The sequence below is a fragment of the Drosophila subobscura genome, chromosome U, assembly GCF_008121235.1.
Source record: "Drosophila subobscura isolate 14011-0131.10 chromosome U, UCBerk_Dsub_1.0, whole genome shotgun sequence".
NCBI lineage: Eukaryota > Metazoa > Arthropoda > Insecta > Diptera > Drosophilidae > Drosophila > Drosophila subobscura.
The window spans coordinates 19,376,909-19,402,043 of record NC_048534.1 but is presented as its reverse complement, the minus strand read 5'-3'; the positions used below and the strand labels follow the sequence as shown (position 1 = coordinate 19,402,043).

Genomic DNA, 25,135 nt, shown 5'->3' with positions numbered 1-25,135 from the left:
GACCTGTTTTCGTAGATCTGGCAGCCCACTGTAACGTAAGAGCGGTAACGTGCTGCCAGACAGTGAAATTTAGAACCTGCAATGCCGGTATTACTCTGGTTTTTTTGTGCACCTCACAAACGGTCATACTGTGAAAGAAGAAGCTGAAAACAAAGAAAATTTGGGAAAAGTATTTGAAAAAATTCTATTTAAATTCGATTTAAGGCGATTTAGTGAACTAAAATCATGACGGAAGACTGGCAGAGTCAGAAGTTTCGCCAGAATGTCATTTCCAAAATGTAAGCAACGCAAAAAGCTGAAGGAAAAGTGCCAAAAAATAACGAAGAATTTTCTTTTCAGACACGACTTGTTGCCGCCGCATGCCCAGGATCAGACGAAGAATGCCAGCGTTATGGAGAACCACATCTTTCGCAAGTCACGCAGCAAGGACGAGTACTTGGGGCTGGTGGCCAAGCTTTTCATGCACTACAAGGATATGTCGCGCAAGTCCCAACAGCAACAACAACAACAGCAGCAGCAACAGCAGCCGCCGCCTCCGAACGCGGAAATGGGCCAACAGAATATGATGCAGGATCCGCTGAATGCGCTACAGAATCTGGCCAGTCAGGGCAATCGCAATCCCCAGATGATGCCTATGGCCGGTGGCGCTCCTGTTCCTGGCGGCCCTGGCACTGCCTCGAATCTGCTGCAGTCCCTCAACCAACAGCGTCCCGGCCAGCAAATGCAGCCCATGCCCAATATACGCGGCCAGATGCCCATGGGCGTGGGTGCGGGTGCAGGCGGACCACAGCAGATGATGCAGGTGCAGCAAATGGGCGGCGGCGGTGGCAATGCGCCCGGCGTGATGAACGTAATGGGTGCAGGCGGTGCCCAGGGGCAGGGCCAGATTGGTGGCAATGCCGGCCAGCAGATGGGTGGCATGCCCAATCAAATGGTAGGTCCGGGGCCGAACAGTGGCCCCGCAGGCGGTGCAGGAGGGGCAAATGCTCCTCCTGGTGCCGGTGCTGGGCCTGTGCCCAACCAAATGCAGAGTGGAGGCCCGATGAATGTGAATGCCATGCAACAGATGCCGCCAATGCAGCAGATCCAACAAAATCAAATGGCTGTGAGTATGGGAATCCTCTCTTACCAGAAGAAAAACTCTAATCGAATTCCTTTTCCAGATGGGCATGAGTCCCATGATGCGCATGAACCAAGGCAACGGCATGGGTGGACCCCAAGGCATGGGTCAGGGCATGCAGGGAATGCCGCCAAATATGCAGCAGCCGCAGCATAATGTCGGCGTGGGCGGACCGGCGGGACAGCAGCAGCAGCAGGTGGTGCCACCCAATGCCGTGCAGCAGGGCGGCATGAATCCCATGGGTGGCATTGGTGTCAATATGCCACCGAATATTCAACAAAAACCCAACATGGCTATGGGCCAGGCGGGACAAATGTTCCCAGGAAATCGCGGTGGCGTCGTTGGCGGCCAGCAGCCGGGACAGCCTTTTATGCGTTCGAGTCCCTCACCAGCGGATGCCCAACAGTTGCAGCAACAGCAGCAGGCGCAGCTGCAACAAATGCAACAGCAGCAACAACAACAGCAGCAGCAACAACAACAACAGCTCGTGGTGGGCAACCAAACGCCGACACAGCAGCCACCAACGCCACAAATGCCCACGCCACAGATGATACCCAGTCCGGCACTGGTGCCGCAGTCCAGTCCCCAAATGATGATGCAGAATCCACAGCGCAACATACGCCAGCAGTCGCCGAGTAATGCCTCCATCAACACACCCGGCCAGGTGACGGGCAACAGTCCATTCAATCCGCAGGAGGAGGCGCTGTACAGGGAGAAGTACAAGCAGCTGACCAAATACATTGAGCCACTGAAGCGCATGCTCGCCAAGATCAGCAACGATGGAACGAGTGAGTGTCTAACGATAAGCGCCACCAGAGCTGCTCTTTCAACTCAAACTTTCCCCTTTTAGATGTGGAAAAGATGACCAAAATGAGCAAGCTGCTGGAGATTCTGTGCAATCCCACGCAGCGTGTGCCACTGGAGACGCTGCTCAAGTGCGAGAAGGCGCTGGAGCGCATGGATTTGATCTCCATTTCGGGCCAGCAGTTTGGCGTAAGCTCCCGACAATACACTCCAACGAGTTCTGTCCTCAAATGAGTCTCATTCTTACCCCCAGAAATCCTCAAATCCCCTGCTGGAGGTCATCAATACCACGCTGCAGAGTCCCATAGCCAATCACACATTGCATCGCACATTCCGACCCACACTGGAGCTGCTCTTCGGCACGGATATCGTGGCTCCAGTGCCCGCCAAGAAGCCGCGCATTGAGGAGAAGTCTTCGCCCTTTGAGCAGGATGTGCCCCATGTGCTGCAGGGCGAGATTGCACGCCTTGACACCAAGTTCAAGGTGAAGCTGGACACCACAGCGCAGATCAACAATAAATCCATTCGTTTGATTTGCTGCCTGGACGACAAGCGACTGCCCAGTGTGCCGCCAGTGAACGTCAGCGTGCCGGAGGAGTATCCGTGGCAGGCGCCCGACTGCTCCCTCACCGAACAGGAGTACTCCGCCACGCCCTTCCTGCAGACCGTTCAGCAGGCTCTCATTGCACGCATCTCCAAGCTACCGAAAAACTACTCGCTCTCACATCTACTCGACACCTGGGAAATGGCCGTGCGGCAGGCCTGCTCGCCCCAGGCCAAACCCAAAGTCTGCGAATTTACCGCACTTTTCGGGGTTTAAGTGGAGAATCTGAGATGCGAATGTACTTGGTCTTAAGGGAATATTTATTTTAAAGTTCAGATTGATTCATTGGGATTTTAATTTAATTTATTTGAGCTAAAACAGCCCAGAAAATTATTTGGTAAATGAACTAAGCTTCCATAATAAATCGAATAAACGAACGAAACTTCTTCGTTTTTTATAGTCTTTCAGCAAACTCAAAGAAATCGTTTAGCTAGAGAGTACGAAGAGCGCTTAAAACTATTGTTTAATTGCATTAGTCATGAATTTATTAATTTATTTACTGACTAATGAATTTTGCTGGAAACTTGTAATGGCATTTGATGTATGAACGAGAAGGTTCAGCTTTAGACACACAGTTGCTTCGCAGATAGATCCCACTACAAAGAATCCATTAAAATTCCATAAACTAGATTTCCAAGTAAAGGAAGCTTTGAAGCTCAACCTACTCCGTAGTATGTGGTCAATCCATAGTTGGATTTCATTCCTTTCATATAATTGAGAAGAAACTGAAATATACTAACACAAAACTGTGTCTAAAACTGTTGAATAAAACAGCCATGAAATCTTGAGTCTTCATTCCTATCAATATCTGTGGATATGCCCAATCCAGTCCTCAATACTTAGTTCCATGTCGAGGAACGCGAGCCTCTCCACAAAACTGCAGATTTCAGCTGGTTTCTATGCTTTCCATTAGCCCCCATTCAGTAAATCAACTCAACTTTGTAATTATTTTGGAAAATATATATATTTTCATTTCATTTTGTTTTGAGATTTGGTCCGTGTGGGGGATCCATTCTATTTTTTGTGGTTGTTTTGTTGTTTGTTGTTCTTTTCCACATTTATCAATAAATACAGTTGTTGTTTTGTGTGTGTGGTTTTGTTGTGTGTAAGATTAGGAGAACTACGAGTACGAGCGATAACTACAATATTGTTACAATATAGAAAATAGTTAATAGGTAAGAAAACTTAAATATCACAGATGTTGCCGCTAAATATACGCGTATATGTGTATAAAGATGCACTAGGTATAATCAGAATTAGAATCAGAAGATCGCTAAACTAAAATGTGTGTGCTCTGTGCCCTTTTGGAAAGAAAGAAGCGGCGCTGCCTCCGCCACTAATCCACTGGAATGGATCGGCATGCGATCCAGCACCAGTTCGAAGCGTAGCAAAGGGGTTATTGAATATTAACTTGATATATGCACAAAACGATGACAAGATCTAGCTCTTAAATCTATTGCTTAAATCTACACCCCAGCTGGGCTCCGTTCACGCTCTCTCTCTACGCTTTCGCTCTCTGCTCTCCAGCTGGTGATACTGTGTTGTGGGATGAGATTGGTTTGGCGTTGCTCCTTTATCGCTGCGCCTGCAGCAGAGTTCCCACTCCGCTGAAGCTAAAGCCGCTCGCCTGCTGCTGCAGTCGCAACAAATCCTGGGCACTGTACACCTGAAGCGTGGCTGGTGAGGATTGCGTGACTGGCAGCGATGTTTGTACTGAGCTGGAGGCGGCCGCCGCTGGGGCAATGGCTCTCAGGTGCAGCGTGGGGTCGCAGAGGGCGGACACCGAGGCTGCCGAGGAGGAGGAGGAGTTGGAGGCCACAGCAACGTTGCGATTGACGCCGTTGGCCTTGTCCTTGTTGTGACGCTTCACGTGCTTGGAGAGGTGATCGCTGCGCATGAATTTCTTCTGGCAGACGCCGCACTGGAACTTCTTCTCGCCGGTGTGGGTGCGCTTGTGGCGGGAGAGCTCGTCGGAGCGGGAGAAGCGCTTGTCGCAGTTATCCCACTTGCACACGAAGGGACGCTCGCCGGTGTGGACGCGCTGATGGGCCTTCAGGTGGCTGCTCTTGAAGTAGTTCTTGCCGCACTCCGGGAAGCTGCACTCGTAGATGCGGCTGCGGGTGGCCGCTGCCTGGGCGGCGCTGATGCGCTGATGCTTTTCGGCTGGCGACTCGGCCTTAGAACTGGGCGCCGGACATGGGTTGGGGCACTGCTGGGCGGCCACTGTGCTGAGCAGGAGCAGCTGGGATGCACAGGTGATTGATGGTGAGGCTGGTGTGGCGATGTAGATGCTGCTGCTGGAGGCTGGCAGAATGGCAATGGGTTCCGTTTTCTCTGTTTGCGGCTCTTCCGCTGGTTCTGGAGTCGGTGCTGGAGCTGGTGTTTGGACTGGTGCTGGGGGCTGGGGCAAGGCCACCTCGGCGGCCCGCTTGCGGTTCATCTTGAACTTGAGATTGCGCCACACATTTGCCTCAGGATAGTCATCCTCCATGGCTGGGCTGACGGTGCTGCTCGTGGTTGTGGTGGTGCAGGAGGAGCTGCAGCAGGAGCTGGAGCTGTTCTCATCCTGGGAGGAGGAGACGGCGCCCGAGCTGTTCACCCGCATAATGACACTGACGCGCTTGGGCTCATCATCGCTCTTGGACTCGTCCTCTTCCTCGGACTTTTGCTGGTCGGGCGGTGGTGTCATGGTCACCGCAGGCTGCTCCAGACGTGGCTTCTTGCTGGGCACATCGTCCATTTCGGGTGCCTCGTCCTCAGTGTCCGAGGGATTGGGTGTGATGATGCCGCCGCCATTCTTCTGGCTCTTCTGGGCCACCAGTTTCAGCTTGGCCTTCAGCAGATTCTCGTTCACCTGTTGCTCGTCCTTGACCACCTGAAGCGATACAGAGAGGAAAGGGTGATGATTAGTAAGAGTTTAATAACCTGATCCCGGGAGTCCATTCACATTCACGTTCACTTTTCCCCCAAAACCAGACCGGACAGGGCTGTGACCCACAATGACTTCAAGTCGAAAAATTTTTGCTAATTACGCAGGCATCACGCAAGGCCGTTCACCGTTAACCTTAACCTGTCAGCTGTGGGTGGGGGATGCCGGTTCAACGCACTCATTTTGGCCAAGAAGGTTGATGTATATTTATTTATTTATGTATTTTTTGGCGGTTTTCGCACTGTTTTTTGGAAAGCCGTTTGTCCGCGGTTCAATGAAATTTGAATTGCCCGCCCAAAAGCAGGCAATGGAGCAGTGCAGCCAGACTAATGACTACAGTTATGACGTGCTGCAGGTGTGCTGTGTGTGGTGGGTGCGAGGGGGAACGATATATAAACGTCGTTGAAATCTTTTTATGGGCTCGGCACGTTGCTTGCCATGGTGTGTGTGTGCGAGTGTATGACTCTGTTTGTTTGCTTGATAAGTGAGGGGGGGGTAAGCAGAGTGGAGCAGTATAAGCAATGTGACATATTTTTATGGTACCGGGGCTTGGTTGTGGCCCCGTGTTTGCCTAGCCTCTCTGTCTTCCTCTTCTTTGTTGTAGTATTTTTCTTGCCGTTTCGTCTAATTGGCAAAATCACCTTCGCTCACACACACAAGCGAGCGCAAGCAAGCTCTCTCAAAACAAGACTCTCCCAAATATGCAAAATAGAAGGTAAGGCCTAACGCATAGAAAAGCATAAATAGAGGCCGTTATTTGGGACTACTCTACCTCCTATTTGATATGCCTTGGTGTGCCCTCTCTTTGGCCTAACTGTATGTGTGCGCTGCGCTCTCGACGACGACGAGACTGTGTGCCTGTGTGCTAGGGGTCCAATGTTCAGCCCCCGCAGCACTCCCCCCGTTGTTTCTTTCCTATAAGCCTGAGCATGCGGTGTTCACGTGAACGCGTGCTGGCTGCGTGATCTGGCCTGGCCATGGGTGCAAGAGAGATGGGACACTTTTGTTTTTAGAAACGCGACAAGTGGAAGCGAGACCGTACGAACGTCTGCTCCCATGGCCCCCCTGCGTGATTGTGGCCTATGGGGAGGGGCGGTAATGTGCGGGAATTTCTGTTCTGGCCCAGGGTCCGGGATGCATTTGGCTCTAATCACATTCACTATTCCACTAATCACAATCGCATTGTAGGTCAAACACACTAACTCCCCCGTGAGTCACATTCCCGATTTACTTACATTTTCCAATTTATTTTCCCTGAGGGGGGGCGTTGCTGGCGGCGATGGCAGCAGCAGGGCATCCATATTCATATCCATTTCTGTGTTGAGGATTAGTCTTGCACTTTGCACTCTCTTTGCGATGCACTTTTCTCTTTCACTCTCCCCTGGTCTTTGTAGCCGGGTGTAGGAGTTAACTGTCTGTCTCTTATCACTTTGTTTAATCTGTTATTTCTTCTCCGAGATTTTGCACAACTCTGTAACTGTTTCTTTTTTTGTACTCTTCAATGGACTGCGCTTTCGGCCAGGCCGTGTGGAGCGGGTAGCGGGAGCTAAGCGAACCGTTGCGTTCAGAATTCAAAAGACGAATGAAACAACATTCAGTCAACGGGCTCCCAACAGAGCTCCCACTGCTGCCGCGCCGCAGTCGCAGAGACTCTGCTCTGCGTGTGTTTGTGTCTGTGCGAGGGAAGCGCCGACGTAATCACTTGTAAGTGGGTAGACATGAAGGTGTGTGTCGGGGGGAGGACAAAAATCGTCATCATCGTTTCGTGAGTGGAGCAACCAGTGCAATGAAACCGAATGGAACCTCGGGAACCCGGACAGCGGCTGCCGCCGGACATCAGCAGCCATCAGGCAGCAGCAACGTGGGCAGCAAAATGCCAGTTTTCTTCTCTTCTCTGTGGATGTACCCCCGCCTGACATTCTGAAAAGGTCAGGTCTCTTGTGTTTGCTGCCTTCCCTTTCCATCCCATACATAAATACACACATGCATACATAAGTATGTGTGTATTCTTGGGAATGGAAGATCTCTTAAGCAGAGAGGCGGCACTACCACGTAACCAACGCATGGACGGACGTCATCAGCTGTTTACTTGAGACTTGTTTTTCGATGGTCGGATGGTTTAAGGAGGGGGACCGTCAGAAGATTCCATTCCATTTGGAGGGGGGCCCCGCCCCTGTCTATTCATAGGCTGTCCATGCACAAGCCGCGTGCACAGCACAGCCACAGCACACACATTCGCACTCACAAACTTGTGGAGCTCACACAGACACACCCCAAAGCCATGACTGGGAGTCGGGCCGCCGCCAAAAGCTGTGACGCTGACGCAGTTGTTGCTACGGAAGTTCGTGATTAATCGACAGAAAAAACAGGCTCGAACGCGGTCGAGACGGGGTCTTAGCCATTGAAACGCTATGGCAGACGCGCCTGGCATCCGATTAGACGGATCTTGGCCTCGTCGAATATATTTGCATGGGCATTATAGCCAAAGTCAGACTTTGGTGTCTGGATCGACTCGAGTGGGGTGGGAAGGCGAAACGCAAGAATTTATTAATGGACGCCACACAAAGAGATAGAGAACGGTAGACTGCGAGATGGTATTGGAGATCAACAGTTGAGCGAATAATCAGCGTTGCCAGTTGCTATGTAAATGTTGAGACATGTCATGAAATTTGAAATGAGTCACATGGCAATGAAATATTAAATACACAAGAGGACAAGTATATTGTAACCCAAACTAACTATATAAACAGTTAAATATATTTAGAAAATACATACTTAAAGTAAATCTAACACAGTGGCCTGGCAACGCTGTGTGCTTGTTCGCCTGTACAAGTTTTCAAAGCAAAAAGGGGCTCGTACAGCGACACACACAAAGAGAACCAGAGTGGAGAGAGAGAGAGCGCCAGCAGAAACAGCTGTGACTATTATAATGTGGCGCTGGTTGGCTCTCTTGCGCAACAACAACTAGCAAGCCATGGTAGAGAGGGTATCAAGAGTATGCCAGCTGAAGTAAGCTATTGGAGTTGTGGTGAGAGGTTCCTCAAGCAGGAGTTGCTCATTTGAAAAGAAAAGTGAGATTCGCCATTAGACATGTGCACTACACGTCAACAATTAAAATATTTAAAATTTGTTTTAGTTCAATGGTATAATAATTAATAATCTCAGGAGAAGGTATCAACGAGTCGACCCTCTACGTAAATAACCTTCTTACTTGCTGAGCGTGTTTGCCTCTGGCTTTAAGTGTGTGTGTGTCTGTGTCTGCGGCTGTATCACGCGTTGACCTCATGTTGTTCACGTGAACATTTGTTGATACTTTGGTAGGCGTTCGTTGGAATGAGAGAGACGGATAGAGCGAGAAAGAGAGGCCAGCAGTCTGTGGCGTGCTTTTATCAGTATGGAAGTGTGTGTGCGTATTCGTGTGGGTGTTTGTAGTGCCTGCGTTTTTTTTTTGTTATTGGAAACGAAATTCGTGTGTAAATTTGCGCGGAACTGAAGCGCAGTCTCATGGCATGATGGCCTCCACTCTCTCAAATGTGGGCGTGTAAATGGGCCGATGTACCGTTACACCCGTTCGTCCCCTTGGAAGTGCACCACACGCCGCTCATTTGGAATGCAAAAACTGCGTCGCAGTTGGAGGACGCCTCCCGCCTTACTTACCCCCTACCCCATAAATATGGCATTAGGGAAATCTCTATAATTTAATCATCGTCAAGAGGGAGGTTGCTCATACAAATGTATCTAAATTTAGACGGAAAAACTCTGCCGTGTTCGGCCAGTCCCCGGGGCCAGGTTCAAGTTCAGCTTCCTTGACATGCATTTGGAGTGGAGGCCGCCCACGCACACACTTCCAGATACTTCCACACCGTTTCGTATCAAAATCCAAGTCCGGACTCTGAGAACACGTGCCCACGCACATTCTCAATTGCACGTAGGCCGTCACACACCCCACACCCTAGCGAAAAAGCAGACTTACTTAAGAAGAGAGACAGATAGTAGTGGGCGAGAGAGAGCCCTTTTTTAAGAGAGAGAGAGAAAGAGCTTGCGCATTGACGCAGTAATATTACGTAGCGTCTGGTGACGTCACACACAGACTACATTTTTGCTCCTGTTGCGCGTCAAAGGTCAAACGTAAGAAGCTTCGGCGAACGACAATGACGTTGGTGTTCCGGCACTCTACTCTGCCCGGGTTCAAGGCCTCTCTCTCACTCTTTCTCTCTCCTCCGCCTCCTTATGGCTGGCTTATTACAGAGGAATTCCAAGCAAAAGCACAATCACAAGCCCGGCCATGGCCATGTGTCTGTTTTCTCAATCACCGGACACACGGAGGAGGCGTTGCTCGAGCTCGAGCGTCAATCACAGGTGTAGCCGCCTGACGTCAGACCCCCAGTAGCACAGGTCCAACAGTCGAATCATGCAGCCAACGAGTGTGCCTTGCCGCATAGAAAAAACATGAGAAATGTGGCTATAATTCGACACGGCAACAACGTCAAAAGCGTCAACAGACGAGGCCCATTTTCCGCTTTCCCATTGCCTCAAGTTTTTCCCCTTTCGAGATTTTGCAATTCACTTTTGGCAGACATTTTCTTTATGTTTTTCTTTGCCATCGCTCGATTGAGACTCGGGGGACTGGGTAAAACCCCGAAAAAAAAAAAATTAACTTGTCTCTGATCTTCCTCTAAGCACCACGCGCTATCCTCAAAAGTCTCCATGACGTCATGTGACTCGTGATCAAGCCACAACTCCATCAACAACGACGAAGACCTTACCGTCTCCTCTTTTTCCCCTACCCAATATGATTGTCATCTTTTTAGGCTTCTTTTGTGTCGAATGTTTACCGGAGCTCAGGTGGCAGATTCATAAACCGAAGCAGAAATTGGAAATAAATAGGTGGTGAGTTAGTTTTCGAACAGAATTATCGAAAGTGATCGTTTTTTATCGAAGGAAACACTGTGTGTTTTCGATGGCAGAAAAGATAAATAAAAAAGAGCTGTTTAGAACTGATTTCTGATCATTCCCAAGGATTTTCTATACCCGATCGTATACCTTTTCAACTTTCTTGAAATATTTTACATTGCCATTAATATTATTTTGCCTTCTAGATAAGCTTCCGTTCTAGTACCAATGTTGGGGCTCACAATCGGGACTGATGAAATATCTGTACTTGTTTTCTTCAGAATCAAACCCATTTACCTTTGCACCGTATCGCCACGGTGTGTTTTGGTTCCTCAGGAGTTTATTTCTGCTATTTTGTTAAAGAAAAAATAAGTAGACGGAAATTAGTATCTATTAAGTTGTATAAATAATAATAGCAGCTTGTGAATCATTTATTTCTAAGAATATTTCATCACTAAGCGAAATTCTAGCACACTTTCTTGAAGAATGGAATCATAATTTGTTGATAGTTTTGCCTGCAAACGAGCTAGCTCTATGGCTAGATCTGTAGACCCTGTACTTTAGCTAAGATTCTGTTTAGGTTCCATCATTTGCTTCTTATCCCCCCGACTGCAATGCGTTCTGCTCTCTGCCTACGTGCCGGATAACGCGTTGCCATCGAAAAAAACGTAACGCAATGGTAGCCCGGAACACTGCGGGGTAGCCTACAATGTTTCCAAATCTTTGGTAGAGGGCAGAGGCAGTGTGGGAACCGAGAATCATGAGGTAGTCATGCTGTAAACAATGAGAGCAAAGGGCCAGAGTGGCCTTCAGTTGGGGATTGCGGGGAACACCAATGGAAATTTTACGATGATGTGTTGAAGGTTTCCCCCCCATACACAGTGCTTTTTTGTTGTTTTTGTGCTTTTAGCGCTCTCTCTCTCTGTCGTTTCTCGTTCTGGCCGCTCGTGGGGACCGACCTTGGCCCAGTTCCTTCCCTTGCCAAATGTTCCATCTGAACTTGAAAGTTGTTGTCCGTGGCGCAACGGGATGGGATGGGATGGGAGAAGGTTTCCCTTCTCGTCCCGACCACTGTCCCTGAACCGGTTCAGGTGAATGGGCGTTAATGGGACAGTTGCCTCGGGGCATATCGATGCCTTCAGTTCATCTTCATCATCATCATCATCATCAAGCACAAATGGGGGGAATCAACAAACAACATCATCAATAAGTGGAAAATACGAGTGTATAAATGGCACAAACAGAAATAAATCTAGAATAAGCAGCAACATCACCACCATCGCACCCGTCCCCATCCCCGTCCCATTGTGTGGAGAGTGAGAGAGTAGATAGACCCGTTTTTTGTATGCCGACATCGACGTAGATTCCGATTCCGATTCCGATTCCGATGTTGACGAGGTCGCTGGGGCCTCTGATTGGGGGCACGTGAAGTCAACGTGAACACCTCGGCCACGCTGAGAGCGGAGAGCGAACGAGCAATCGGGCGAAATAAAACTGCGTTATTCATAATACAGCGATTTTTGCTACGGCGAACATATCCCCCGGTCAGCTGGTACGTCCGTCCGCTCGTGCCAGAGGCCATCCATTTTTGGATCCCAACCCTACTGGTGCGGGGCGGGGGGAGCAGGCAACTGATAAGCACTGCCGTCTCATGATTTACCCCAGCTGGATGCCGCATGTCGGCCAATCTTATAGTCTGTCCGCTGGTCAGTCACAACATGAGCGAGAGGCGTGGCTCTTATCTCCCTCTTATCAGCCACTCTCCCAGCCGCCCCCACCCAACGGTCGACCCCCGGCGTGGCGTGGCGTCGCTTCCCATGCGCCGCCGTCAATGGCTGTTGGTTATCAATACGGCGGTGCATGCAGGGGGGCTGGACCGGGCGTCCGGGTCCGGCTATGGCTTTGGGAGTGCAGGTGTTCATGCTCGTGTTCGTCATTCAAGCCAGGGGGGGTAATCTTTGCCATGGCTCATCTTGGCAGTGGGTGGAAATTTGTGAATGAATCGCGGGCGTACACGTAGTTTTCCCTTTTAGCTGGGGTTATCTATAGAGATTTCTCATTCATTCTTGATTCAAGCTTCCTGAGTCGGCTGAAGCTGTGACCTCGGACGACATTGTGGAAAGTCAGACTTTTGCCATGAGTCACAGTGATAAGGGAAGCGCATTAAGATTATTAAGATTAGGTACAGTTGCAACAAAACAAATCACACAAAATAGTTATCAATGGGGAGGCAGTGGGTAATCAATGTGAATGGGAGATTTATAACTTTTTAAATATGGATCCTTTATGTGGCATATGCAACTGATGAGCCAGAATCATTATAATAGTAAGCACAAAAGAGTACAGTATCTTCAAAACGTTAGAGGATTGAGGTAGAGAAAGTTAGCTTGTAAAAATAAATCTCCTTTATATTTTCAGAGCTATAGAAATACTTTTTGGTTAAGCAAATATAACGCATCGCTTAGCCCTCCTATCTAGTTTAATTTCGCGTTCCCAAAGGTACCTTTGGAGTCATCCTAGTAAAGTACAGCCTGCACAAAACATAAGTACCACCATTATACAAATTTTCCTCTATCTTTCCATGTTATGGAATATCACCAAAGTCAAACAACAATTGCCCTATAGCTTTGTATACATCCAAATCTTTCCACAAGTTGTACTTTATTCAAAAATTATTATGCAATCTCCGAATGTAAATAAGAGTATCTATTTCCATCTCGCTCCCTTTATTTCTATATCTCTTTATACCCCCCATTTATTTATCGAGCTCATTGACAGCCAATGGCCGCGTGTGCACAGAAATCGGCAATTGGCGGCAAATCCGGGGCATGCTGTTTATCTAACGTACTCCCAAATGGTTGGCATGGTTGGGGCCTGGGCATGGGCATGGGCTGGTCTGGTCTGGTCTGGTACCATGACGTAGCAAGACCTTGTTTATGGGGCGTTGGTTCTCGCTTGTTTTGGTTCCTTCGATTGAGGCGGAACGACCAGAGGCTACGATTGCGATTAATATGTTGCCCTTGAGGGGTACGTAAACCCTATAAAGAGAGAGTCGTAGCTTCTACGCTGCGTGTGAGTGTGTCACAATGGAAACGGCCCAAGTGGGCAGAGCCGCGCGCTCTCTCTTTGATTCTTCCCTCTTGCTGGCTCTGGCTCTGGTTTCTTCTCTCATGCCTTTCTGCATATCATTCTCCATGTTTTTGTTGACATTGCGCTGCGCTGTTTGACTAAGTGGGCGCGTTTGTTGTACTTGATGTTTGATGCGTGGGGGAAGAAAAGGAAAAGAGGAGGAACGAGACCTACAGTCGAGGGCAGTCGCTGTCTGGAGTGTTATCGCCTAGCGATTACAACGGAGTGACCATCAGTCACGCAATGTGTGAGTGCACTCACTCCACATTCTTCGCATTTCATCAAACATGCAGGGCATGAGGCTTAGGGACTGCCAACCTGGTTTTGGAATGTTGAAGTGGAGGTCTGGATCGGAGGATCATCTCTGGATTTAGGCAGTCATATGAGTCAGTCTTGCAATCTTCACAGATTCTAAGCTATTCGACTTTCATCATACATAAATGCATGACATGTAACATAGGGACTGCCAATCTGCAGTTGGCTTTGGATTTACTTGTAGGAGTAGAGCTCTGCATTAATGAACGATTTTCTACTCAGGACAAAGATCAATTTTCCTCTACATTCTTTACATCTTTCACTTTTCCCACAATCTCCACTTTCATTGCATATCTTCATACATGCATAATGACAGCGCTGCCAACTTGCCTTCTGCATTTTGATCCGCTTTCGAGCTGTCGTCAATTTCTTGGAACCAACCACTCCCACCATCCCATACGCTCTCTATCCACCTTCGATCAGCTCGGTGGACATGACCGGGTGGCGTGCTCAATGATTTTCAGTATTTAGCACATTTTCTGCTGCCTCCTGCTCGGCGTCCGCTTCCACCAACGATTGTTTGCTTTACCCCGATGTCTAATCGAAGCACGAGCGCAACAAAAAATGTAGCATTGCTGTTGCTTTATTTATTTTTAGACACTCGCGACGCGTTTCAAATAATCAAGAGTCGGAAGGGGGGAACTCACCATATCGATGCTATGCATGAAGATATCGCAGCAGAAGGAGTGACCAAAACACCGAAATAATAATTAACATATTTTTGCAAATTATTGATCGTGTGTGCTGGGGCCATAAATCCAATGATTGGATACTCGAGATCCCGAGTTATCTGAGATCACACACAACATTTTAAACGGGGCATGAACGGGGGTTTTTTAATTTGTTTTATTTTTTATTTTAATGTTTTTATTTTGTTTCAGAGGGTTTTTGCACTTTAGCAAGGACAACGACGGAAGTGAACATCATCACATCAGTTTTTTGTGCATTGCATTTAAGGTCAACGCGCAAAAAATTCAGAAAACGTTGAACCAAAAGAATATAAAAAACATTTAGGAGCGTAGAAGCGCAGCGAAGTGAAGGGGCGAAGCAGCAGCGAGGCGTCAGCCAGTCATTGGAAGAGGATGAGTAAAAAATAAAATGTAAAGCAGGCCGGTCAGATCAGCAGAAACAATACAAAAACAAGTAGAGAAACGACAGACTAGTCGGAACATACGACCATGGGAATACCCGTTAAAGGGGATTTTAAATAAGCTTCGAGCGAAGGGAGTGAAAGATATGGGTGTAATCTCTAGGAAAAGTAAGCTTGGAGGGCATGGAATGCTCATATCTTTTGCTAAGAATTATCTGATCAAGATCAGGGTATGTGGATAGAAAATATAAATAAAAGTAAGTGTATTTAATTTGCGCGCCGTATCTTCTCCATTGTGGCAAATACAGCTTTTATTCGTAGGTTTCTCTACAGTTGCGTCTTTCGTCTAGTGATGACACTTCCGCTCTTGCTTCTTCCTTTGCTGTTTATCGATTAACTTGCACAAATTTCGATTAATAGCCTTCGATATCTGACAGCTATTGTTTCATTTAATACCTTAATTAATTTCATGTTATTTTCCGAGGATTACAACCTTGAACCCCTCTGCACACCACTGTAGGAAGCCTCAACTACAGAGTTCTCTCAACAATCGATGATCAACCATAAAAGCGAATCTTGTGGCGAGTTGAACTTTGGAATGATGTCATTTGAGTCACTCTGCCGCTATCTCTTTTGCTCTTTGAATCACCTATCGCTCCATGCGTGAGGCGAATGATCGCACAATTCCCTCCTCCAACGACTCTGATCGATCGCTCTGTGCAGAAGTTTGAAGGTGAAGGCGAAGGTGACCCTGGCACACGTGAGCCGCAAACTGCGCTCAAAGTTCGCACACCAAAAAAATCCGCATACATCCAACCAGTTTCACTCTCTGTGTGAAGTACCGAAATCTCTGAGCCAATTTCCAATTGTACTTGAGCTCGATGTAGCGGTAATCACCATACGACATCGACCAACAATTTCATCATCTTCCTCTTTTGTCTGGTCAACTTCGGGCGAAATTGCTATAAATAGACGCAGCGAATGGGCATTGGTCGCGAGATAAGCACAACGTGGGGGCGAATCAATGGAAAGTGGAGCGTTGTGGAAGGGGAAGGCAGGGGAAGTCCCCGGGCAGTTCTTTGAAATTGAAAGGTTAGATGTTGGGAATTCCCTATCTCTGAAGCTATAAAACTTTACAGTTTTTAATGATAGAGATTTTCTAAGGAAGGGTTGAGGTGGAGGAGAAAAATGAAAATGAGAATTTAGATCCGAGGAGATTCTTTTTGTGAGGATTAGAACTTCAGTTACTCTAACCAATTTCAATTCACTTTTGAACTTCGCGCTTAGAACATTGCGGATAATTGCCCAATCTGGCAGCACTGTCTCCAGTGATCGCTGTTATCGATAGGCTGGCGGAGTTTTGTGTTTACATTTTGCGCTCCCAATTGTAAACAAATAGAAAAAGTGCTTAAAAATGGAGCAGGACAACGAGGAGCAGTTCCTGCAGCGATTCTCTCAAATGTCCTTTTCGTACAAGGCGTTCATAGAGTTTATGATTGACCAGGAGGTGATTATCCTGGACGATGTGGTGATGACGGCCTTTCGCGATGCAATTCGGTCGCAGCGTAATGCTGAGATCTTCGCAGGCGCCACAGTGCTGGAGGTGGGCTGTGGCAGTGCCCTGTTGTCCATGCTGGTGGCCAAGCAGGGCGCTGCACGTGTGTTTGCCGTGGACTCTGGCGATGTGGCGCAGGTGGCACGCCAATTGGTGCGCAAAAATGGACTGGACAGCGTCATTGAGGTGATTCAGGGCGATATAAGGGAGCTGCAGCTGCCACCCTTTGATGTTATAGTGTCCAAGTGGATGGGGTAAGTGCAGGTCTGTGCCACACACATGGTAATCCATGCTGAAGATGTCTTTTCCTCTCTTTTCAGCGCTTGTCTGGTGTACAGCTCCGCCTTGGACCAAGTCATCTTTGCGCGCGACAAATGGCTCAAGCCCAAGGGCTGCATCTTTCCGAACACGGCCCGGCTGTACCTCTCTGTGGCTGAGGACCGGGACGTGGAGCCGCCCAGACATTACTGGTCTCGCTTTGCGGGCTTAAATCTGTCCCATGCGGCCAGCATTGTGCAGCGGCTACCAAAAGTGGGATGCGTGCGGGAGCGCCAGCTGATCTCGGAGCCGCAGCAGATCTGGCAAATGGATGTGCGCACCATCAAGCGTGAGCAGCTGAGCTTCAGCGTGCCATTTAAACTGCAGTTGCAGCGTCAGGAGATAATCGATTGGTTTGTTGTGCACTTTGACTTTGGCTTTCCTGGCGGCGCCCCTGAGGAGCTGGTGTCCACGAGTCCCTGTGCTCCCAGCACACACTGGCAGCAGACACTCTTCCACATTGATCAGCTTGTGCCTATACGCATGGGCGATACAATTGCAGGCACTTTTGCGGTGTCGCGTGCTGAAAATCATCTGGACTTTGACATTGATTGGAGCTGCCGCAATAAGCTGGTAAAGATTAAGCGGCACAAGCAAATCTTTCGCATGGGTGGAGAAGGCAAGGAGAAGCCAAGGAGCATGGATGAAGAGTGAATGGGAACAAGGAGAAGTCATAGATTAAGAATGAGAGCTGCATGAGGAGAAGGAGAAGCCAGAATTTAGATTGGATTGGGCACAAGGACATTCCACTTCTCAGATCTGAGAGTTTGCACTGAATCAAGGGAAATTCTCTTTATAATTTTACATTTTAAGACAGGTTTGAGACCTTGTTTTCTGTGGTTAGTTTAAAAATTAATCCAAAATGCATTTTAATATAAGAAAAGCAACTGCAACATTGATGTTTGTTGAGAGAGAACCTTCACTGTATGCTCTCTGCCTACCCAGGGTCACTCGTCATTACGTATAAACCGCATTGGGATGAACCTACCGCAATGGCGACGGCGGCGGCCCCCAAGAGCCAAAAAAAGCCCAAGTACCAATTAGCAGGGGGCTAAACAGAGTGGTGAGAGAGGGCGAGAGTGCGGGGGAGATGATGCTAAGAAAGAGTGCGGACAGGGCGGCAGAGAGCCAAGAGAGAGCGCGAATTCTATTGCTGCTATAAATACACCAATGGACTGTGTGCGGATCATTGGTGTCGCAGGGGGGTGCATGGACAGCGTGGACTTTGATCAACTGCAGCGCAGCCAGGCAGCGACTGTGATTTTTGTGGGCGGTGGCACTCTGCCTGCGTCAGCGCCGGCGTCCAACGTTGTTTGCCATAACGGCACAAGAGATGCTTGTGGGCAAGTGCAGGCTCGCAGCCAGAAACAAAGAAATTTGTTTTTGTTAAAAATAAATGAATAATTTTATCGGCTTTTCTGCCGCTGCTTATGCGCCGGACTTGGCGAATTTCATCAGCTGTTTTAATTTATGCAAGGAGGAGACACCTTAAAAACAAAAGCATCTGAGATCAGCTGTCTGTGTGAGTGAATGTGTGTGTGGATGGGAGAAAGGTATGCTGAAATGTGGAACCCAAGCTGTGGAGGCTAAGGCTTGGCTGTGGATTTAAAGCTGAGATTTTGCGAGTCTTCCTTCTTTCTTCTTCTTTGATGGAATGTCTGCACTCCCAACGCACCAACCAAAGGAAAGTAAGCCTGAAAAGAGAGCCTCTCTTTTTCTTTCGCTCTCTCTTCACACAATCATAAAAGGTCGCCTCGCCAGGGCTGCAGTCGCGCAGGCACAGTGGATCGTGTGTATGCCATGTGGATCATTGCACCCAGCGCACCGCAAGGTAACTGCACCTTGGGTCAATGATATGCGGCGCTGCCACCCGCCGAAAAAAAATCCCTCAAAATATTCGGTTCAACTTTTTCGTGTGTGTGTGTTTTTTTTTGCAGCGGCGTCTGTCATTTTCATTTCCATTTCCAGTCACGGGCATGGCCTTGCCGGCGAGCAGTTGCTTGACCTGGAAGTTGCTGCTTACCCCCCGACAGCACCCACTCCGCGCCTTGTTTTTGTTATTGCCTCGTTTCGCCTTGCCTCCAGCGTGGAGTGTAATGCACTATGATTACAGAGGGAGGCCGATTCGGTCACACACAGATACACAGACAGCTACACAGCCACAGCTACAGATATTTATCTTTATTTTGGGCAGCTTTTGTTTTCTAAAGTCAATGAAACACGCGAGTATCTAGAGCGGGTTATGACCCACGCAGCAGTGGGGTGTGGGATCTTGGTGTTAAGCGTGTGAAATGTGCAATTTTGGGGATCAGTTGGGAATATGGGAATGCTTGAAACATTTGTATGGCATTTATTTTTTATTTCTGCGGTTTTTCTTAAGTTGCTTCTTTTTAATAAGCTAATGAGTGTTTATTGCAGCTGCTCTTAGTTCAATTTTCAATCATTAGCCATCTGTATGCCATTTGCAACCCTTGAAAGCATCCTGCGTATCTTAACACGACTTTCTATGCAGATCTTTCACTTAATTTGAAAGATAGCAAGCTGAAACTTGGCACAGAGTCTTCTTTTTACTGTTCTAACTCTCTAAGCTTAAATCTTCCATATCGCGTTGCAATATCCTATAGCTGTCAGAGGAAAGGTCGTTTGAAAACTGAGTTTTTGTATGAAAAACTTTTTTATTTGTGCAGCTAGAGCAATCAAACGTAACACAATTTGGTAACATATGTAAATACTTAACTCAGCTTAAAATTTTAATAATCGGATGACTATATCTTATAGCTGCCATAGAAACTATGCAACAAAAAACCATTTTTTGTATGAAAAACTTTTTTGTTTGCAAAGTTATTGCAAGCAAACTTACACATTTGCATTTTAATATGTTTTTACATATCTCACAAAGATTTCATCAAAATCGGAGCACTAGAACATATTGCTGTCATAGGAAACATTCATCACAAATCATAACTTTGTATGGAAGAAGCTTCCCATTCTAAAGAAATTCCAATTAACTCTAGAAAAAACTGAATTTTCTGGTAATTTCTTGACTCTTGACTGAATGCCAAACCCAACATAGGAACAATGTTTTTTTTTTTGCCAGGGTATTAATCGAGAAACTACGCCCAAGGCGATCGCACGAATAACCTTGCTGTTTTGCTTTTTGTGTTTGGTTTTAACCTGTTTTTAGTGATTCTTTTATTTATAGGTTTGTTGGGCGATTGCCGAAAATGCATTCAGCGGCACAGAGAGCGATGATCAGGGATTGCCGAAAAAAACAGACAGGCAGAAGGCATACGGCAACGAGTGTGGGGGTTTAATGAACGCAGCGAAGGTCAACGGTGCGTATACTTCATTAGCGATTAACGAAACGGTGAGGACACGGGCAGGGACAGCGACTGGGGGAGACCACAAATGAACCCAAAGGGGGGCGGGGAAGGCTAATCGACTTGGCCATATGTTAGCGTGGATTATGCTAACTCCGCTAACTGGTTTTTGCTGGTTTTCCTTTGCCAATATTTATGGCCCATGCATCCCATTTGCATGGCACATCCCCACCCAGTCCTTTGGCAGGACTTTCGAAGCGGCCAACAGGAAGCGTTTCATTTCCGTTGCTGTCGCAATTTTTTAAATCTATGAGCGTCCAATGCAAAGCAGTCGGTATAAAAAAGTGGCAAGTGCCATTAAAATACGTTCGGGCGAGCAATAGGTGCAAATTACAAAGACAAAAAGGTAAAAGCGACAGAAAAAATTGGACCTGGGAGAGAAACCCGAAAAATGCGCGGAAGTGCAGCTAACATAATGGTTGCACAGGAAATGGAATTCTGTCAGCGTAAGAGCAAAAATACTTATTATTTAGATACAATAAATAAATGTGAGGGTGCGCTCATACTCATTTATGTTGAGGAAACATTTTGGAGGAGCAAATAGCATTCCAATTTGAATTCAGGCGCCCATTGACTGGCGCCCTCTATAAAGCAGCCCAAAAGTATGCTTTGTTTTTAGCTCCGCAGTGCCAGCTGTCTCAGCGAGCTGCCAACTTGTTAAAAACTCATTTATGCGTTAGTGCTAAGCCAGCAGCAGTTGGAGCCAAAAAGTAATGTGCAGCAAGAAAAGCCTAAAATTAACGAATTAAAAAGAAATTAAGCATTTAAAGTGCGTATAAAGTGTACAGATATAATGCCAGAGCGTGGAGCCAGTATAAGTTCCAACTAATTTGGGTGTTTGACAATCAAAAAGTGCATAAACAGCTGATGAAGACAAGTTCGGGCCTCAAACAAAGCAAAGCGGCATTAACACATTTTTCGGTGAAAACATTAAACAAATTGTCAACGAACAACGAAAGTGCCGCAATCGTTTCTTTCCGGCCTGCCGGCAACTGTTAATTGTGCCCGAAACAACAGTAAATTGCAAAACAGTCGGGTTGCAAGGCGTGCGAGTGAGACAGGGAGCGGCGTGTAGTCCGGTACGGTGCCTTCTTTCCCGGGGGAAAACGTGCGTAAATGTTTCGGCGTTTTTGTTTTGATTCTTATCACGCCACGAAGCAGACGGCAAAGCATGCGAGGCAATGAAAAATAAAGTAAAAACAAAATGGAAATTCGAGCGGGAGAGACAAATGCGCGCGCATTCGTTTGCTCTCTTGGTTGGCTCGGCTCTCTCTCTCTCTCTCGCTGTCTGTGGCCACCGGTTTTTCTGCTTTGTGCGAGCTTTCGTTGATTTTGGAGCGAAGCCCCAACGCATTTGGCGACGCCAACCTGCTTACAGTTTTAGTTGGGAGCTTGCACTGTTCGGACGTTGAAAAGCCCACAAGCCACGCCCCCACCGACCAGGCACTGGCAAAACACGCGACAGGCAGCGCAACAATTGCAAAATTACTGTAAAAACCCCGAGCATCATTCACAATAAGTTCTTGGGTGTTGATAATATCCCACACTGCGTTCCGTGTTCCGATACGATCTAGCCGAATTCCATTACATTCCCTTACGTTACGTTACGCGATCTGTGCGCGAGCCGCGCGTTTTTTGTCGCTCGCTAAACGCGTCGATCGTTAAAAATTCATTAGAGCTTATTAATCGCTCGTAGCTATAGAAATAATCGCAATCATTATAAATTATTGATACTTGCGAGTGCCCCCGAGCCCAACAAGTGTGTGAATTTTTTACCTCTCGCCTCTGTGAGTGTGTGCGTGTGTGTTCCGGTGTGTACATCCGATCGCCAATCGCCGACTACCGACCGCTGACCACTGACCGCCGGTAAATGTCCACGGAAAAGGAAACGAAACGGATCTGATGCAGACGTAGGCCGCAACGCTCCGCACGCCCGCCGTTGGACCCCCCGCCGCCGTACGCATACAATGTCACGACGCAAACAATCAAACCCGAAGCCGTTGAATAAAGGTAGGAGCTAAATAAGTATTGCCCCAGTCTGCTCTGGCCAGTCTACCAAGTCTTTCCGCCGATGAGCGATGGGTTTGGGTTCTCCCACCCATGACCCATTCCAAAATGTTTTGCATGGTCAGCAGATCTGTTCTTTCTCATGTGTTCCCCCCGTCATGTGAACATGTGAAAGAACAAACAATGAGCCGGGAGTGGTGGGGTGTGCTAAAGAGGGGGAAAGGTAAATTATGCCAAGACAAAGTTGGACAGAAAGTTGGATATGCGACTAGGGAATGCTCTGTAATATGTAGAAATTGCAAAAAAAAAAAAAAAAAAACGATCTCATTGGCATATTTATGGAGAAGAATTTCTTACTTTTGGAATAGAACATTTTGTATATTATTTCGGTATTATTTATTATGCCATCTGAATGATTTCTGGCATTTAGTTAAAGAATTGATAGATGTATAACTTCCACAAAAAACCTTCACAGTGCTAGAGTAAATATAATTAAATTTTGATTTTAGAGCACACTTGCTCAAGGGCTTGCTGCCGAGCCAATGGACCCTTTATAAGTACCCTAAGATTACCTGGGTATAATCTCTAGAGAGTGAATGGTAAAACTATGCCAAAAGCCAGCGACATGAAAAAGCGCAGAAACAATTGAAATCAACGTTTTGTGTCTCAGTTGCTGTCTCTGTTGCTGTGTGTTTTCTGTTTTATTTAAATGAAATTTCTTTGTCAACCCGTTATCGATATCGATACTTGTCGTACGTGCTGCTCTGATGTACAGCCAGACAGACGGACGGACAGACGGACACACCTTATAGCGTGTCTTGGAAGAGATTGGAACTGTAGCTTGGGTGGAGTGTGAAGAGTATTAACTAATTACATTTCGCTGTTTTGTTGTTTGTGTTTTTTTTTGTTGCCATTTGATATTTATTTATGGCCCCGAACCGTTTGACACCCGATGAATGCATTTCGAAATCGAAATCGATAAAACGTGCCCCGGACCTGCGACACTGGACACCTCCAACCCTCTGCCCAGCCCGTCTCAAACTCAGCTCAGAGTTCACCTCTGGCCCCACACCCTCTTTCCGCTCTTTATCCATTTGCCATTTTGGACTCCTTATCGCTTGGCCGTTGCTGTTGCTGTTGCTGCCGCTTCAAGCACGTTTCTCGGCTCGCTGACTCTGCCACTGCCACTGCTCATGCCTCTCTGCCTTGGTGGCCCAACCCAAGCACAGCCCACAAATGATATCACAACGAGAGAGTCGCATGAAAGTGGAACTTATACTTGGAAGTGTGCAAGAACACAGCAACAGCGTAGCTTCAGCGCTAGTTTTGATACTCTATAAGAAACAGAGGAAAACTGAGTGATTTTGGGTATAATTTTTTAGGAAATTCTGTTTATACACAAGAGCTGCAGAGTTACGATAAAGAGTAGCAGAGCCATAAGCGATTTTGTCAAGCAATCTGTCATGAATCGCGTCACAGTCAAAGGACCCCTTGAGGCTCTATAAAGTTATAAGTGGAAGATTAATTTTATAGTCAAGAAATATCTGACAGAATGATTTGAATAGCTTTTTCCATGCTAAGTTTCTTCGAATATTTTGTAGAAAATCCCTCGAGTTTGGCCTGAAAATACATTTATCCATAGATAAATCTTATTAATCCCCAAATTCCATCAACGCTCATGCCGCGCACTCTCTTTTTTATAGGGTATTGGGTATTGTACAGTTGATAACAAAAAAGAACTTCACGACTTGCGTTCCGATAAATTAGGGCATTTATCTGTGCAGCTGCTGGCTGTTGGCTGTTTTCTGTTGTTGCTTTTGGTTATTGTTGTTGTTGTTGCACCTGCACTATCAATGGGTTATCCCTGAGCCAACGCTACGGCTCCTATCACACACTCCACCTCCCCCCCCCCCCCATGCTCTATTCTCTCCACCCAACTATTCTGCTTTGCATATTTATCTCTTGCACACTTGCCTCTTGCTTCTATCGCCTGTGCTGTGCTGCTTGTGTGTGCGCCCCCCCGCGCGTTCTGTGAGGGAGGGGAGGGAGGGGGTAGCTGGAACTCAAAGCGCAACTCGATAAACTTTTATCACAATTGCAATAACAACAACAACAGAAACAACACCAAAAATGGAAGCATTTTGCGTTGCTTTTGTTGAGGGCTTTTCGTAGTTGCTTTTACATAAGCTTCAATAACTGACATTTCTATCGGAATGCCAGGCCAGTAGTCGCAGCAGCAGCAGTCGGAGTCGTTATCGTATTCCCTCCCGTTTTTTGGTATCGCGATGACAACAAAAACGAAACGCCTTTGGGTGCCCTATGTTTTGGAATACCCTGTGACTAGGGGTGTGCTGGAATAGGCAGAATGCTTTTTTGAATGATTTAATATAGAATTCAATTTTAAGACCCTTGTAAGTAAGACTTTAACTGAGTAATGTCTAACGAAGAGAATGAGATTGTAATTTCAATGAGAGAGTGGGATCTCCGCCTTGTTGGTTGGCATTGTTGGTTCAGAAGATCCCTTAATTATTCATTAAAAAATTTAACTATATACATATGTATGTACATATGTATGTAAATGTGTAAATAAGTCATAAGATATGTCGGTTATGGATCTTGGATGGTGTTTTGATATTTATATATTTATTTATTTTATTTCTGTATATTTTCAAATATTGAGCTGAAAACCATGAAATCTTGAAGTTCTGAATTATTTCCTTTTACTAAAACGCACACAAAAACTCAGATAAAATGTGAAGAAAAAGTATATTTAAAGGAACATTCAGTATTTCACTCAGAGAGGTCTCACGAGAGGCTAAATGCAAAAGCGTTCCAATTTATGCTTTTCCTTCCACTGATGCAATCTTTTTTGCGCCTTATTAAACTATGAAAATTAATTGAATTACTTTTAAGCGTAATCTACACTCTGTACTTATTATACACATCGATGATAGCTATAAACAAAACTGATAACTAAATGATGGCTGCAGT

At 46.8% G+C, this 25,135-nt stretch overlaps 4 protein-coding genes across 5 annotated transcripts in view; 3 read left to right on the top strand and 1 right to left on the bottom strand.

The window, feature by feature from the left end:
• Positions 1 to 115: 115 nt before the first annotated feature.
• LOC117901404 (mediator of RNA polymerase II transcription subunit 15) lies at positions 116 to 2,865 on the top strand. Its single transcript, XM_034812138.1, has 5 exons — positions 116 to 278; positions 340 to 1,105; positions 1,164 to 1,908; positions 1,971 to 2,113; positions 2,178 to 2,865. The coding sequence occupies exons 1-5, from the start codon at positions 226 to 228 to the stop codon at positions 2,742 to 2,744; spliced, it is 2,274 nt and encodes a 757-aa protein (XP_034668029.1). The 5' UTR covers positions 116 to 225; the 3' UTR covers positions 2,745 to 2,865.
• A 774-nt stretch (positions 2,866 to 3,639) lies between these two features.
• Positions 3,640 to 7,047, bottom strand: LOC117900957 (transcription factor Sp2). The gene is made up of 2 exons (XM_034811530.1): positions 6,693 to 7,047; positions 3,640 to 5,403 (listed from the first exon to the last, which is right to left on the bottom strand). The coding sequence occupies exons 1-2, from the start codon at positions 6,768 to 6,770 to the stop codon at positions 4,102 to 4,104; spliced, it is 1,380 nt and encodes a 459-aa protein (XP_034667421.1). The 5' UTR covers positions 6,771 to 7,047; the 3' UTR covers positions 3,640 to 4,101.
• A 9,172-nt stretch (positions 7,048 to 16,219) lies between these two features.
• Positions 16,220 to 17,586, top strand: LOC117900350 (protein arginine N-methyltransferase 8-like). Its single transcript, XM_034810695.1, has 2 exons — positions 16,220 to 16,693; positions 16,760 to 17,586. Exons 1-2 carry the CDS (start codon positions 16,299 to 16,301, stop codon positions 17,409 to 17,411), a joined length of 1,047 nt encoding a protein of 348 aa, XP_034666586.1. The 5' UTR covers positions 16,220 to 16,298; the 3' UTR covers positions 17,412 to 17,586.
• A 3,572-nt stretch (positions 17,587 to 21,158) lies between these two features.
• Positions 21,159 to 25,135, top strand: part of LOC117901953 (zinc finger protein ush) — an 87,664-nt gene continuing 83,687 nt past the window's right edge. For both annotated transcript variants that reach the window (XM_034812928.1, XM_034812927.1), the window contains exon 1: positions 21,159 to 22,147. In XM_034812928.1, the coding sequence (XP_034668819.1) occupies positions 22,105 to 22,147 (43 nt within the window). In that variant the 5' untranslated portion in view covers positions 21,159 to 22,104. The remainder of the gene's footprint in view (positions 22,148 to 25,135) is intronic.

What these genes read in the sequence shown, in the direction of transcription:
- LOC117900350 (XM_034810695.1), top strand. Translation starts at nt 16,299, where the DNA reads ATGGAGCAGGACAACGAGGAGCAGTTCCTGCAGCGATTCTCTCAAATG. An exon ending in ATAGTGTCCAAGTGGATGGG is followed by an intron (nt 16,694 to 16,759) that starts GTAAGTGCAGGT and finishes CTCTCTTTTCAG; the next exon opens with CGCTTGTCTGGTGTACAGCT.
- LOC117900957 (XM_034811530.1), bottom strand. Translation starts at nt 6,770, where the DNA reads ATGGATATGAATATGGATGCCCTGCTGCTGCCATCGCCGCCAGCAACG. An exon ending in GGGAAAATAAATTGGAAAAT is followed by an intron (nt 5,404 to 6,692) that starts GTAAGTAAATCG and finishes GTATCGCTTCAG; the next exon opens with GTGGTCAAGGACGAGCAACA.
- LOC117901404 (XM_034812138.1), top strand. Translation starts at nt 226, where the DNA reads ATGACGGAAGACTGGCAGAGTCAGAAGTTTCGCCAGAATGTCATTTCC. An exon ending in CAGAATGTCATTTCCAAAAT is followed by an intron (nt 279 to 339) that starts GTAAGCAACGCA and finishes TTTTCTTTTCAG; the next exon opens with ACACGACTTGTTGCCGCCGC. An exon ending in TCCAACAAAATCAAATGGCT is followed by an intron (nt 1,106 to 1,163) that starts GTGAGTATGGGA and finishes TTCCTTTTCCAG; the next exon opens with ATGGGCATGAGTCCCATGAT.